The sequence below is a fragment of the Tyto alba genome, unplaced genomic scaffold (assembly GCF_018691265.1).
Source record: "Tyto alba isolate M040663 unplaced genomic scaffold, T.alba_DEE_v4.0 Super-Scaffold_19, whole genome shotgun sequence".
Lineage (NCBI taxonomy): Eukaryota > Metazoa > Chordata > Aves > Strigiformes > Tytonidae > Tyto > Tyto alba.
The window spans coordinates 2,065,248-2,079,367 of NW_024881281.1; the positions used below are offsets into that span (position 1 = coordinate 2,065,248).

Below are 14,120 nucleotides of genomic sequence, written 5' to 3' on the forward strand. Positions count from 1 at the left end.
AAGCAAAAACCGTGCTTGTCCAGAGAGGGTGAGCAGTGAGTTCTCTACCCTGGAAGCTGCTGATGACCCGAAGGAGGCAGGTCTGTGCTGGTGCTGACCCAGCCTGGCTCCAACCCCGTGCCAGGAGGCGGGATGCTGTCCTGCTGCAGCCCTGATGGGATGCTGCTGTGCCAAGTAACCCCGGGGACGAAGGCCCTGGGGCAACATCTTAGTGACTTCAGACAAAGGGGGTGGTGTAGCGCCTGGGGTCCTGGGTTCTACATGCTCAAAGGTGTTTCCCTGCTTTGCAGGGAAGCAGGTTTACGCTTCAGGCTTCTTCCCTGTGCTCGGTAGAAAGGGGAGATCTGAAACTCTTGCCGGTTGCCTGAAGCTGGTCTGTGTTTAATGCCTCTCGCGCTGCAGGGGCTGTGGGCTTGCCCTTAATCCCCCTTCAGCTTGCTGTCTTGTTCCTGCTGCAACCTAAATTTGAGGTCGTGGCCTTCCCTGATATTTTGGAAAAGCTGTGGGCGCTTCCCAGCTACAGTAGTGTAACAGCTATGCTGGGGGACACCAATGCCAGCGTGAGAAACGAGGGGAAGCTGAGCTGCTGACAAACATGACTCATGCTAAGCAGCCATAAAATGAGCTGATCCCCAAGCGAGCAGCGCGGTGGCTGTTACGCACAGGCAATCTGCTGTAACCTAGACCTGGCAGTGCTGAAAAGCAGGGGTGGTTTCTACTTTAGGAGGAGCTGGGGGTGACGCTCCTCCCTCAGTAGTCCTCACCAGGTTTCTAACTGGAAGTGTAGTTTTGAGGTTTAAGGGGCTCTGCGCTCCTGGCCTGGGTTAACGCCGCGGCTCCAAGAAAACATTTGCAGCCTTGTGGGGCTGGGGTGGTCGAGCCCCCTTGGTGCTCCTAGTTGGCAGAGAAACCGGCTCCTGACTGCCAGCTGGAGCCCGGGAGGTTGCTCATCCAAAACTTTTCCAGCCTGAATTCTGCCTGCGGGAAAACAGCCCTTCCAGCCACCTCTCCAGGGGCTGTGGTGCTGGTGGAAACTGGTCGCAGGTGGGATGTGGAGGCCCCGCCAGGGCTGGAGGGACGGCGTGCCCTGGAGCTGACGCGCACACCTAGAAAGTGGGTTTGATGCTTCCTTGGATGGGTCACTGCGGCAGGAATCCCGCTGGAGGCTAAGGAAAAGAAGCTCTGGCTCATACCTTTAGCAATTAGGCAGTGAAACCGAGCCCTGCTCACCTCTCCGTAACCCTGCACCGGACAGTGGTATTGCAAGTCCTCAGCCTGCCCCTTAAACCATTTTTTGCATAGCACTGGGGCTCGGGAAGGAACAAACTGCCTCGAGTTAAGCAGCGCTTCCCTCTACACGGCTGAGAGCAGGGGGAGCTTTTAACGTGGAGCTCTCTGGCCGCGCTGCCTTCCCCCCCCTGGCTCCCCAGCAGCTGCCTGACACAGCTTTTGGCTTTGACTTTTTCCATTGCTGGGCTCCACTTTGTCTCCAGTTTCCACCAGGCGCAGGTGTCCTGCACGATGCCTTGGAGCGTTAACTGTTTCCGTGCTGGAGAGGCCAACCGCATCCCCAGGACGGCTGCTCGGTTTCAACAGGGGCCTGAAGCTATTTGGAAACATCTGGATCTGGGCAACGGAGTGGAAGGTATGTGGGGGGGGGGAAACATCTGGAGAAAGAAACTGCTTCCAGATGTGTTTGGGCAAAAATGGTATTTAAATGTAAGCTCGGTCTAACTGCCCTGCCTTACAAGCATTTAGAAAACGTCTGACTGCAGGGGAGTCCGGGGTGCTGGGTGCTGCTCGTGGGTGCAGGTCTGGGTGCAGGACAGCGTCGGCAGACGTTGTGTGCGTTCGCTGTGGGTAACGGTGCAGCTCGCGGCTGGCGGGAGCGTCACATTATTTTCTCTTGTACAAGCCAAGTTCTTCAACTCCTCGTGTCGACTCTTGCTTCCAGATGTGGCCTTACAAAAGCAAAGCTTTGCGGCACTGAAGGGCTGCTTTTTGCTAGCTGTGTGTAACTACTAGACGTTACCTAGGATTCATCCTTCTGCAGAGGGAGCGTGGTGTAAAGCCGCAGGAGAAGGTGCGTGGCTGTTCGCAGGGAAAGCTAGCCTTGCTCCCTGTTCCACAACGTTCTTCCCCTTTCTCTGTGACCTCCTGGGACTCCGGGAAGGGACAAAGTGATGGTGACAATCTCCCCCACCCTGGGAATTCCCCCCCAGGGACCAGGCATGGCGCCCTGCTCCCCTGGGGACACCCCAGCTGCTGGTCAGCGCTCTCCGTCCCTCGCAGCCAGCCCGCGGCACTGCCGGTGCAGTGTTGTCTTCCCCACGCACGTGGAAGCAGAGCCTGGCCCTGCTCCACCCGGTACCCAGCAGACCTGACCCTTCGCAAGGCGCTTTTGCGGGAGATTTGAGATGAAGAGAGAAAACGTGGAAATCCTTTTTATCTCGCTTCCAGTCTCCGATGGGTAAATCCTTAGGAGGCCGGTGGCACGCGGTGAAGGAAGGAGGGCTGTGCCATCCCTGCCCACCAGAGGTTTCCCTGCTTTGTTCTATTTATTGAGCAACGATTCCGACGCCCTTTCCCAGACTGTGACTCATAGCAGCGCTGTCTGTGCATAAGCCATGCGTCTCAGAGTGCTTTATAGATACAGGAGCTGCAGGAGCCTTGCAGGAGCCAACTGTGTTTATTAAAAGATGATCAGATGTTTCCTCCCTTAAGGCAGTGTCTAGCTGAGGCTGAGTAATAACTCATTACCAACGAGACAAATAACTGCTTATCAGCAGGTCAGCGACTTCACCAGCCCCTCTGCTAGCGACGGCGGGTGCCATGTGTCTCCTGCACCAAGCACCGGTGGTCTCAGCACCCAGCACGGGGGGTAAGAAGGGAGCAGCCCTGCCAGACCCCGCTCCGGTCCCCGTCAGTTCCTCGGCCAGCAGCCTGAGCAGGGGCAACCCCAGGCTCCGCTCCGCTGCTCAGCAGGGTTTGGCCCTGGGTTAAGCTCGAGGAACAGTTTTATCCGGCCCTGGTGTAGCTCGTGTCCTCCTGCCTGTGGAAGCAGGGTGCTGCAGTGGCCTCGCAGTCCGCCTCTTTCCAGCCTAGTGCTGGGGACTCGGGAGAAAATGCAGCAGGGCTGGGCTGGAGGGGGGATGTGGCGGAGAGCGGGGCCAGCGCTCGTCCCCTTGCTGGGCGTGGGGCTGGGACCCTCGCAGGCTTGGCCGGAGGCTTTCCTCAGACGCCATCCTCCGCTGCGGCCCTCCCCTGCCAGATGCCATGGCATCTCTCCATGTCCTTTGTTCCCTCCCTTGCTTACGCGTCTCTGTTGATTTATGGCCGTTGCGGAGCAGCCCGACCGCAGCTCAGCTGCTTGCCCAGGCCCCGGCTGGGCTGCCTGGCCTCACCCCCAGCCTACCGAGCAGGGAGGCTTTTGAGGAGAGATCCAAGCCCCCAATGCAGTAGGGGCCCCCCCTGCATTTAAACATGTGCATGCCCTTTTCTTTCACCTCCTTCCAGTCTGGGTGTGAATGAAGTGCTTTCAGGGGGAGGAGATTCCTGGGAGCTCGGCTCTCCCTGTGCAATGGTTGCAGCCCATAAAAGCATCCGAGGAATTCGCCACGGCGGTCCCTGTGCAGGGTGAAAGCCGCCCTTTGTTCCCGCAGCCCGGGCAGCTGAGTCCCACACAGGGATGGGGCTGGAATCTGCAGAGCTGGACGCGTGCTCCCGCCGGCACGTCGCCTTGAGCAGCCCCGTCGTGGGTGCCACGCTGCACCGGGGTTGTCGGAAAAGGGTTTTCCCGTGTCTTACCCCAGGCAGGGTGAGCGGTCTGGGGTGAGCAGCACTGCCAGGGCACGATGGAAGGATTTCCCCGGGGTTTACCAGCGGGGTTGAGCGCCTGTCGGTACACACGGTGTGACCCGAGCTTTAGCCCCGTGCTGCTTAAGCTGGGTCAGAGGAACGGAAATCCCTTCTTACACAGATATTTTTCTACTAAGTGTCTGATTGCAGGTTTGGGGGGGGGCTTAATCTCGCGCCCATCTCGCGCAGTTCCCCGCGCCGCTCGCCTGCTGCCTGCCGGGGCTGCTCCGGCAGGAAAGGACGGAGGGCTGACACCGAGCCAGGACGTGCCTCCGCTGCAGCCTGCACACAGGCGGCTGGCGCCCAGCCCAGAACATGGCTCTGGAAAAAAAATAAATGCCTTTTTTGTTTCTGAGGAAAGCCCAGAACGCTTTGAACAAGGACAAAACCTCTTCCTAAATCCGGTTTTAAAAGTCCTGTTTTCTCTAAGGGTTCAGAATGAGCTGGCCCAAAGGGTCTGCTCCTCCGTGGTCCTGGGGTCAGCTTGGATGGGATAAACCTGGGGACCCACATTGCAAAGGTTCCCTCTGAAAGCACAGCTTGCAGGGGGACTGAGGGGTGGCACCCATGCAGCCCCCTTCCTGCAGGGTCCCCACCCATGGGTGCTGGTTGTCCTGCTTGGGTCTCGTTTGCGCTGTAATTAGCGGAAGAAAACCACTGGGTGACTCAGCAAGGGTCAGATGCCAGGATAGGGCTTTGTCACTGTCCTCTAGCAAGACTGACACGTGCAGTTCAGGCAGAGCCTGGGCTGGCTAAAGATACTGTGTTACTTAAATATTTTATAGAAAATCATTAAGCAATTAAATCTGGCGGATCTCGCATCATAGAAAAAGCAGCTTGAAGTCTGTGCAGCAAAGAGGGCAACGCTTCCCCGGTCATTTGGGATATCTTCTTGGAGTCTTAACTCCAATCCTTGCTCAGAATAACTATAATTATCTCTTAATTGCCATTATTGTTTAACATTTTTAGCATTTGCCAGTGCAAAGTGTTACAGTTTTCCATGCAGATACAATCAGTAGCCAGGGTTCACAATGAAAGCAATTAAAATCCCGTGATTATTACAAGCCTGCATGTCTATACAACAGCTTCAATCTGCATAACTTGCCAAGATGTAGGCTAGAAACTAGACAAATTTAGCATTTATTTAGTAACCCAGTGAAGCTACAACCTCTCGCTGCCTCCAATGATTTGCATCTACAGCACTTTTTGGAAGGACGCGAGCATTGAGGGGAGGGGAAAGAAAGCATTTTCTAGAATACATCCCTGGAGAATATACAGCCAAGATAAAATTATGCACATGAATTATGCATATGAATTATGATTTCACTCCTATTTTTGTTGGGATTAGCTCATGTTTGGTGTGCATCCCTGGCAGGTTGCTGGCGGTCCGGCAGCTAGCGGAGCGCTCGCTCCAACTCCCAGCAGGTCACTGCAGTTTCGGGTCCCGCGTTCCCCGCTCCGTGGGCTGGCAGAGCTTCCCGGGGATCCAGCCCCCCCGGCTAACAACGGCAGCCCCTGCTCCTTCACCCCTCTCGGGTCTGGGCAAGTAGTTTTTTTCTGTGCTAATTTATGGCATCTCTTCTGAAAACACACAACGGCTGAAAACAGATTTAGGTACAAAACTGACAAAGCAAGTCTGCGCTGTTTTGTGTAGAGGGGGAGGTGTTTGCAGGCTCCGCTGCCACCAGCCAGGCTTCGCCGGTGTCCCCTGGGTCCCCACCATCTCCTGGGAAAGGCAGATGTGGAAACATCCCAGCCTCTGCCAGCTCTGGGGAGATAAAGCCCAGGGAGAGGGGCACGAGGGGGAGGCAGTAGCAGTGTTTCCAAAATCTCCGCACCAGACTCAGCTGCGGTCCCAGCACACGGGCAATTAAAGCCACTTTAAATAAAACCAGCAGTCCTTCCAGGAGAAACAACCTGAGAATCCTGAGCCCCCGTTTCCAGATGGGTAACCCCGGCCCACAGGTGTTTCCCTGTGAAAGGAGGTTTAATGATCCTCCTTGCAGGGGAGGAATTATCCAAATTAGCTGCATCACCAGGGCACCTGCACCCAGGGCAAGGGGCAGGCTGGGCCTGAGCAAGTGGGGCTCAGGGAATGAGGTGGGGGGTCCAGGCTGGGGTGGGTGCAGGCACGGGCACCCATCGTGGGATGGGACCTCACCAGGGGGCTCGGGGGGCTCCCCAGCTGGGTCCTTCCCTCGTCCCATCTCTGCTGCTTCCTTGCGGTAACATCCCTGACAACACAGCAGTCCTTTGCATGAGAAAATGAGATTAGGAAAATATTTCAAGCATTTGTGTCTGTTGTTCAGCGGCAAACAAGCCCGGAGCCAGCGTTTGTTTGTCGAGTCAGCTGGCCGGCAGCTTGGGAAAACAGCCGGGAGGGCAGTGGGAGACACCTTTGGCATTTGCACATGCCTTTGGGGAATGGGAAATGTGCACGTTTGCAGGCAGCCCTCTGTGGCCGGGGGCTCTCTGGGACAGCCCCTGCTCTACCTCCAGTTTAGGGCAAGTAGTTTTTCTGGTTGGCCACTCTCCTGCTCTCTAACCTGAGCAACTCGCCTGAGAACCAGCGTGGCTCAGGACGGCACAGCTCGTGACACCAATGTGTAACACCCAGCGGTGCTCCGCAGGGCGCAGGCAAAATGCAGGCAACTGGTGCAGCCACGCGGACTTCCCCGGACGGACGAGCATGTCAGAGGATTGGGGATTTCTCTGGGTTCGCATGTTTCTCATCTGCTTTGAAATGCTGCTGATAGGAAGTGGGAAGTCAGTAAATTTGGACTGTCCCAAGAAAGAGGAGCAAAGGCAGGACTGACGGAAACAGCAGTGTCTGGGAAAGCCTGGGACTGAAACCCCCCAAAATTCCCATCTGAGTTTTGGGCCAGTTATGCTCTCAGAGCAGTAAGATTAAGATGAACTCTCTCCGTTTTGCCTTTTACAGGAAGAGACACAGCTGACAAATCTGAAAGGCGAGGAGGAGGCAGGGAGAACTGGCAGCAGCTCCCAGGTCATCGCTTTGTCAAAATCAGCAGGTATCTGCCGTGCCCTTGAGCTCTCTATCGTGGCTCCTGTTTACTCTGGCTTCCCCATGGCAGCTGTCACCATCCCTGCATTATCAAACCACCCGCCTGAATTTCAAGGATCTCATCCATATATTCAACAGGAATATCAATTCCTGGGAGCTCTTGGGGGCCTTGAGATCAGAGCAGCTAAACCGGGGATTTCTGCTGAGCTGTGCTTCCACCACCGGAGCTGGAATTCCTCTGGGCTGGGGGGCTGCAGGGAGCTGGGGTTGTGTTTAAGCTGTAACCCAACAGGGTTGGCAAAATGTTGTCAGCGTTTGCCTGGCCTCAGCCCTGCTCCCTGGCACGTGGAGGAGTGTGGAGCCCCCCACATGAACCCCGGGGGCATGGCGTGGCTGGTGGGACCCGGCCCGGGAGAAACGCGCCCAAGGGATGCTGCCCAGGGAGGACGCCTTCTCCATATGTTTTTAAGCCAAAGGTGGCTCTTGAAGTCAACAGAAAAGGCGATTCCTCTGCAGCCTGGGGAACCATCCTGTCCACTTTCTTCCCTGAGACCTTCAAAGGAGCTGAGGAATCCAATTCCCACTAATTTACTTTGAAAACACCAACATAAAATTGTAATTATGGCATACTGTATTACAGGGGAGGAAAGAACTGACCAGACTGTAGCTACCTTGTTTTCCTAAGACATCAGTTTTGATGATTTATTAAGACTTACATTTTTAACAATATTATGTTGGTTAATGCTGGAAGATGTTCCTACAATTAATGAAAATTTCATAGACTGACTGGGGAAGAAAGAGACCATTTTATGTCCCCTACCAGATGGCCTAAAACAGCTGCTCATTTTTTTCTTTGAACTGTGTTTCTAATGACTCCTCTGTCCTTTGAAGTCTGCCTCTGAGCTGCTGAACCAGATGTATTTGCATGATAGTAGCAGAGCACGTTTAACAGTCCAGGACTTGTGCTATTTTCCCTCATGGCCACTGCTGGATACTCTTGCTCCTGTTTGGGGGTTTTGAGGGGTGAGTAAATGCGAAGGCTTACCAGGCGCTGGTAAAATGTGTCTTGGTGTAACATCACTGGCTTCAGTGGGGTTATTCCCTAAACCCACAGCATCTTTACCCAGGTCTCAGCTAGTTTCATTCCTTTCTAAACCCATGCAGTGGTGTCAGTCTGCTTTCAGTTGCAGATTTATTGGGGCCTCGCAAAAGCGGGGGCTGCTGTCAAAATGCACATTTCAGCACCATTTGAAAAACAGAGGACAAGAAGGAAGGAGTAGCTTTAAATATGTATTAAGAAGTTTTAAAAATAATAAATCACAAAATAAAATCGTGACAAAAGGAACAAAACCAAAAAAAGGTCCCCGAGCATGGGTTTGGTAGAAATTCATACCGAGCAGGGAAGACTTGGGAAAACAATGATGAAAGAGTGATGGCTGGGCTGGGAAGGCAAGGAGCTCCCTGAAATCATCCTCGTGCAATATTAATACGTGGCACTGCTTGACGTTGCCTCTGCTACTTGTTTCGCCGTGCCTGCCTCAGAGGCCTGTTAGGGGCTTTTGGGGAACAAATAATAAAGAGTAAACGGAACGATAAAGGTGAGAAGCAGAGCAATTAGCCATAACCAGACAGCCCAGGGCAAAGAAGAAAGCCAAGGCGATGATGCTGGTGGCACAGCATGTACTTTTCTTACTTGAGGTGCTCAGCCTGATAAGGAAATGAAGCTAAAGCGAGGTAAAAGGGCGGTAAGACAGTCTCTCGAGTGAGGTACCAGACCTTGGCTTCGCCTGGTTGTGACCCGGGAGGAGAGGGGACCGTGCCCGGACCTGCAGCCCTCCCGCTGCTTCCTGGGTTTTGCAGGTCCCTGTGTCGGCAGCTGGCCCTGTGCAGCAATGCAGTAACGCTTGGCTCGGACCCATTCAAGTGTATTTCCCCATCAACTGGGGCTTCTCAGTCCCTGGCCCCTCTCCTGGGGTCCTATTCACAAGGAAACATCAGGAAACTGTCACTTAATTTGATGTTCCCCAACAGCAAGAAATTAATTCTGGGTGAGGTGCAGATCAAATTTGGAATGACATCCTTAAGGCAGGTGGGTTTCTCTTCCCAACTGCCAGCTTCATGTGTCCCCAGTGCTGAAATTTGCCATGTCCTGGTGCCGAAATCTGCCGTGTCCCGGTGCCGAAATCTGCCGTGTGCCAGTGCCAAAATCTGCCATGTCCCGGTGCCGAAATCTGCCATGTCCCAGTGCCAAAATCTGCCGTGTCCCAGTGCCGAAATCTGCCGTGTCTCAGTGCCAAAATCTGCCGTGTCCCGGTGCCGAAATCTGCCGTGTCCCAGTGCCGAAATCTGCCGTGTCTCAGTGCCGAAATCTGCCGTGTCTCAGTGCCAAAATCTGCCGTGTCCCAGTGCCGAAATCTGCTGTGTCCCATGTCTGTGCCTGGGACGGGGCAATGGGTGTGGGGCAGGAGCAACCCGTTACGGTTCCGCAGTCCCAGACCGTGGTCTTGTTTCAGGTTCCATCCAGCACTCGCTGTTGGTTTTAAGGAAACGCCGAGTGTCTGTGGTGGTTAAAATCTGCGGAGGCCTGCCGGCACGCCGCGGCCAGGCCCAGCGCTTCTGCCGCAGCCAGGGATGCTCGAGCTGCGGCTGGGATGGCCACAAAGACGGACGGGCAGTGCCACCTACCGCGGCCGGCCCCGGCACCGCTCCGGCCCCGGGACACGGGGCCTGGCCTCGGGCGGGAGGTGGAGAGAGCGGGAGCGGGGCCACTGCCCGTGGCAGGCGTGCGTGCTGCCCCGCCATCGCGAGATCTTCCTGCCGGCTGAGTGCTGAGAGCGTGACACGGGTGTGTGACACGGGTGGGAGAGGGACGTGGATGTGTGACATGGATGTGAGCTGGGACACGGATGGGAGAGGGACATGGATGTGTGACATGGATGTGAGCTGGGACACGGATGGGAGAGGGACATGGATGTGTGACATGGATGTGAGCGGGACACGGATGAGAGAGGGACATGGATGTGTGACATGGATGTGAGCGGGACATGGGTGGGAGAGGGACATGGATGTGTGACATGGATGTGAGCGGGACACGGGTGGGAGAGGGACATGGATGTGTGACATGGATGTGAGCTGGGACACGGATGGGAGAGGGACATGGATGTGTGACATGGATGTGAGCTGGGACACGGATGGGAGAGGGACGTGGATGTGTGACGTGGATGTGAGCTGGGACACGGATGGGAGAGGGACGTGGATGTGTGACATGGATGTGAGCGGGACACGGATGGGAGAGGAACATGGATGTGTGACATGGATGTGAGCGGGACACGGGTGGGAGAGGGACATGGATGTGTGACATGGATGTGAGCTGGGACACGGATGGGAGAGGGACGTGGATGTGTGACATGGATGTGAGCTGGGACACGGATGGGAGAGGGACATGGATGTGTGACATGGATGTGAGCGGGACACGGATGGGAGAGGGACATGGATGTGTAACATGGATGTGAGCTGGGACACGGATGGGAGAGGGACGTGGATGTGTGACATGGATGTGAGCTGGGACACGGATGGGAGAGGGACATGGATGTGTGACATGGATGTGAGCGGGACACGGGTGGGAGAGGGACATGGATGTGTGACATGGATGTGAGCTGGGACACAGATGGGAGAGGGACATGGATGTGTGACATGGATGTGAGCTGGGACACGGATGGGAGAGGGACGTGGATGTGTGACGTGGATGTGAGCTGGGACACGGATGGGAGAGGGACGTGGATGTGTGACATGGATGTGAGCTGGGACACGGATGGGAGAGGGACGTGGATGTGTGACATGGATGTGAGCGGGACACGGATGGGAGAGGGACATGGATGTGTGACATGGATGTGAGCGGGACACGGGTGGGAGAGGGACATGGATGTGTGACATGGATGTGAGCTGGGACACGGATGGGAGAGGGACATGGATGTGTGACATGGATGTGAGCGGGACACGGGTGGGAGAGGGACATGGATGTGTGACATGGATGTGAGCGGGACACGGATGGGAGAGGGACATGGATGTGTGACATGGATGTGAGCTGGGACACGGATGGGAGAGGGACATGGATGTGTGACGTGGATGTGAGCTGGGACACGGATGGGAGAGGGACATGGATGTGTGACGTGGATGTGAGCGGGACACGGATGGGAGAGGGACGTGGATGTGTGACATGGATGTGAGCTGGGACACGGATGGGAGAGGGACGTGGATGTGTGACATGGATGTGAGCGGGACACGGATGGGAGAGGGACATGGATGTGTGACATGGATGTGAGCTGGGACACGGATGGGAGAGGGACATGGATGTGTGACATGGATGTGAGCGGGACACGGGTGGGAGAGGGACATGGATGTGTGACATGGATGTGAGCGGGACACGGATGGGAGAGGGACATGGATGTGTGACATGGATGTGAGCGGGACACGGGTGGGAGAGGGACATGGATGTGTGACGTGGATGTGAGCGGGACACGGATGGGAGAGGGACATGGATGTGTGACATGGATGTGAGCTGGGACACGGATGGGAGAGGGACGTGGATGTGTGACATGGATGTGAGCGGGACACGGGTGGGAGAGGGACATGGATGTGTGACATGGATGTGAGCGGGACACGGATGGGAGAGGGACATGGATGTGTGACATGGATGTGAGCTGGGACACGGATGGGAGAGGGACATGGATGTGTGACATGGATGTGAGCGGGACACGGGTGGGAGAGGGACATGGATGTGTGACATGGATGTGAGCGGGACACGGATGGGAGAGGGACATGGATGTGTGACATGGATGTGAGCGGGACACGGGTGGGAGAGGGACATGGATGTGTGACGTGGATGTGAGCAGGACACGGATGGGAGAGGGACATGGATGTGTGACATGGATGTGAGCTGGGACACGGATGGGAGAGGGACGTGGATGTGTGACATGGATGTGAGCGGGACACGGGTGGGAGAGGGACATGGATGTGTGACATGGATGTGAGCGGGACACGGATGGGAGAGGGACATGGATGTGTGACGTGGATGTGAGCGGGACACGGATGGGAGAGGGACGTGGATGTGTGACATGGATGTGAGCTGGGACACGGATGGGAGAGGGACGTGGATGTGTGACATGGATGTGAGCGGGACACGGATGGGAGAGGGACATGGATGTGTGACATGGATGTGAGCGGGACACGGGTGGGAGAGGGACATGGATGTGTGACGTGGATGTGAGCTGGGACACGGATGGGAGAGGGACATGGATGTGTGACATGGATGTGAGCGGGACACGGGTGGGAGAGGGACATGGATGTGTGACGTGGATGTGAGCTGGGACACGGGTGGGAGAGGGACATGGATGTGTGACGTGGATGTGAGCTGGGACACGGGTGGGAGAGGGACATGGATGTGTGACATGGATGTGAGCTGGGACACGGATGGGAGAGGGACATGGATGTGTGACATGGATGTGAGCGGGACACGGGTGGGAGAGGGACATGGATGTGTGACATGGATGTGAGCGGGACACGGATGGGAGAGGGACATGGATGTGTGACATGGATGTGAGCGGGACACGGGTGGGAGAGGGACATGGATGTGTGACGTGGATGTGAGCGGGACACGGATGGGAGAGGGACATGGATGTGTGACATGGATGTGATCTGGGACACGGATGGGAGAGGGACGTGGATGTGTGACATGGATGTGAGCGGGACACGGGTGGGAGAGGGACATGGATGTGTGACATGGATGTGAGCGGGACACGGATGGGAGAGGGACATGGATGTGTGACGTGGATGTGAGCTGGGACACGGATGGGAGAGGGACGTGGATGTGTGACGTGGATGTGAGCTGGGACACGGATGGGAGAGGGACGTGGATGTGTGACGTGGATGTGAGCGGGACACGGATGGGAGAGGGACGTGGATGTGTGACATGGATGTGAGCTGGGACACGGATGGGAGAGGGACGTGGATGTGTGACATGGATGTGAGCGGGACACGGATGGGAGAGGGACGTGGATGTGTGACATGGATGTGAGCGGGACATGGATGGGAGAGGGACATGGATGTGTGACATGGATGTGAGCTGGGACACGGATGGGAGAGGGACATGGATGTGTGACATGGATGTGAGCGGGACACGGGTGGGAGAGGGACATGGATGTGTGACATGGATGTGAGCGGGACACGGATGGGAGAGGGACATGGATGTGTGACATGGATGTGAGCTGGGACACGGATGGGAGAGGGACATGGATGTGTGACGTGGATGTGAGCTGGGACACGGATGGGAGAGGGACATGGATGTGTGACGTGGATGTGAGCTGGGACACGGATGGGAGAGGGACATGGATGTGTGACGTGGATGTGAGCTGGGACACGGATGGGAGAGGGACATGGATGTGTGACGTGGATGTGAGCTGGGACACGGGTGGGAGAGGGACATGGATGTGTGACGTGGATGTGAGCGGGACACGGATGGGAGAGGGACATGGATGTGTGACATGGATGTGAGCTGGGACACGGATGGGAGAGGGACATGGATGTGTGACGTGGATGTGAGCTGGGACACGGATGGGAGAGGGACATGGATGTGTGACGTGGATGTGAGCTGGGACACGGATGGGAGAGGGACATGGATGTGTGACCTGGATGTGAGCTGGGACACGGATGGGAGAGGGACATGGATGTGTGACATGGATGTGAGCTGGGACACGGGTGGGAGAGGGACATGGATGGGAGAGGGACATGGATGGGAGAGGGACATGCATGTAAAGGGTGACAAGGATGTGTGACATGGATGTGAGTGTGACACGGCTGTGAGCGTGACATAGATGTGAATGTAACATGGATGTGAGCAGGACACAGTTGTGAGCAGGACATGGATGTGTGACATGGATGCAGAGGGTGATGTAGCTGTGAGGGTGACACAGCCGTGAGCGGGACATGGATGTGAGAGTGGCATGGATGTGTGACATGGATGTGTGACACGGATGTGTGACATAGCTGTGCGAGTGACAGGGCTGTGAGGGTGACATAGATGTGTGACACGGCTGTGAGGGTGACACTGCTGTGAGGGTGACATATCTGTGAGCGTGACACGGATGTGTGACATGTCTGTGTGTGTGACACGTCTGTGTGACACGGCCGCCGGCCCGGTGCCTGCCCGCCCAGGCCCGCAGCCCCTCGGCCGCTCCCCGCG

At 56.1% G+C, this 14,120-nt stretch overlaps 1 protein-coding gene across 1 annotated transcript; it reads right to left on the bottom strand.

Annotated features, from left to right (window-relative positions):
• Positions 1 to 419: 419 nt before the first annotated feature.
• On the bottom strand, positions 420 to 14,043 carry LOC122153322 (pollen-specific leucine-rich repeat extensin-like protein 2). The gene is made up of 3 exons (XM_042791363.1): positions 13,650 to 14,043; positions 12,634 to 13,566; positions 420 to 539 (listed from the first exon to the last, which is right to left on the bottom strand). The coding sequence occupies exons 1-3, from the start codon at positions 14,031 to 14,033 to the stop codon at positions 420 to 422; spliced, it is 1,437 nt and encodes a 478-aa protein (XP_042647297.1). The 5' UTR covers positions 14,034 to 14,043.
• Positions 14,044 to 14,120: the final 77 nt, after the last annotated feature.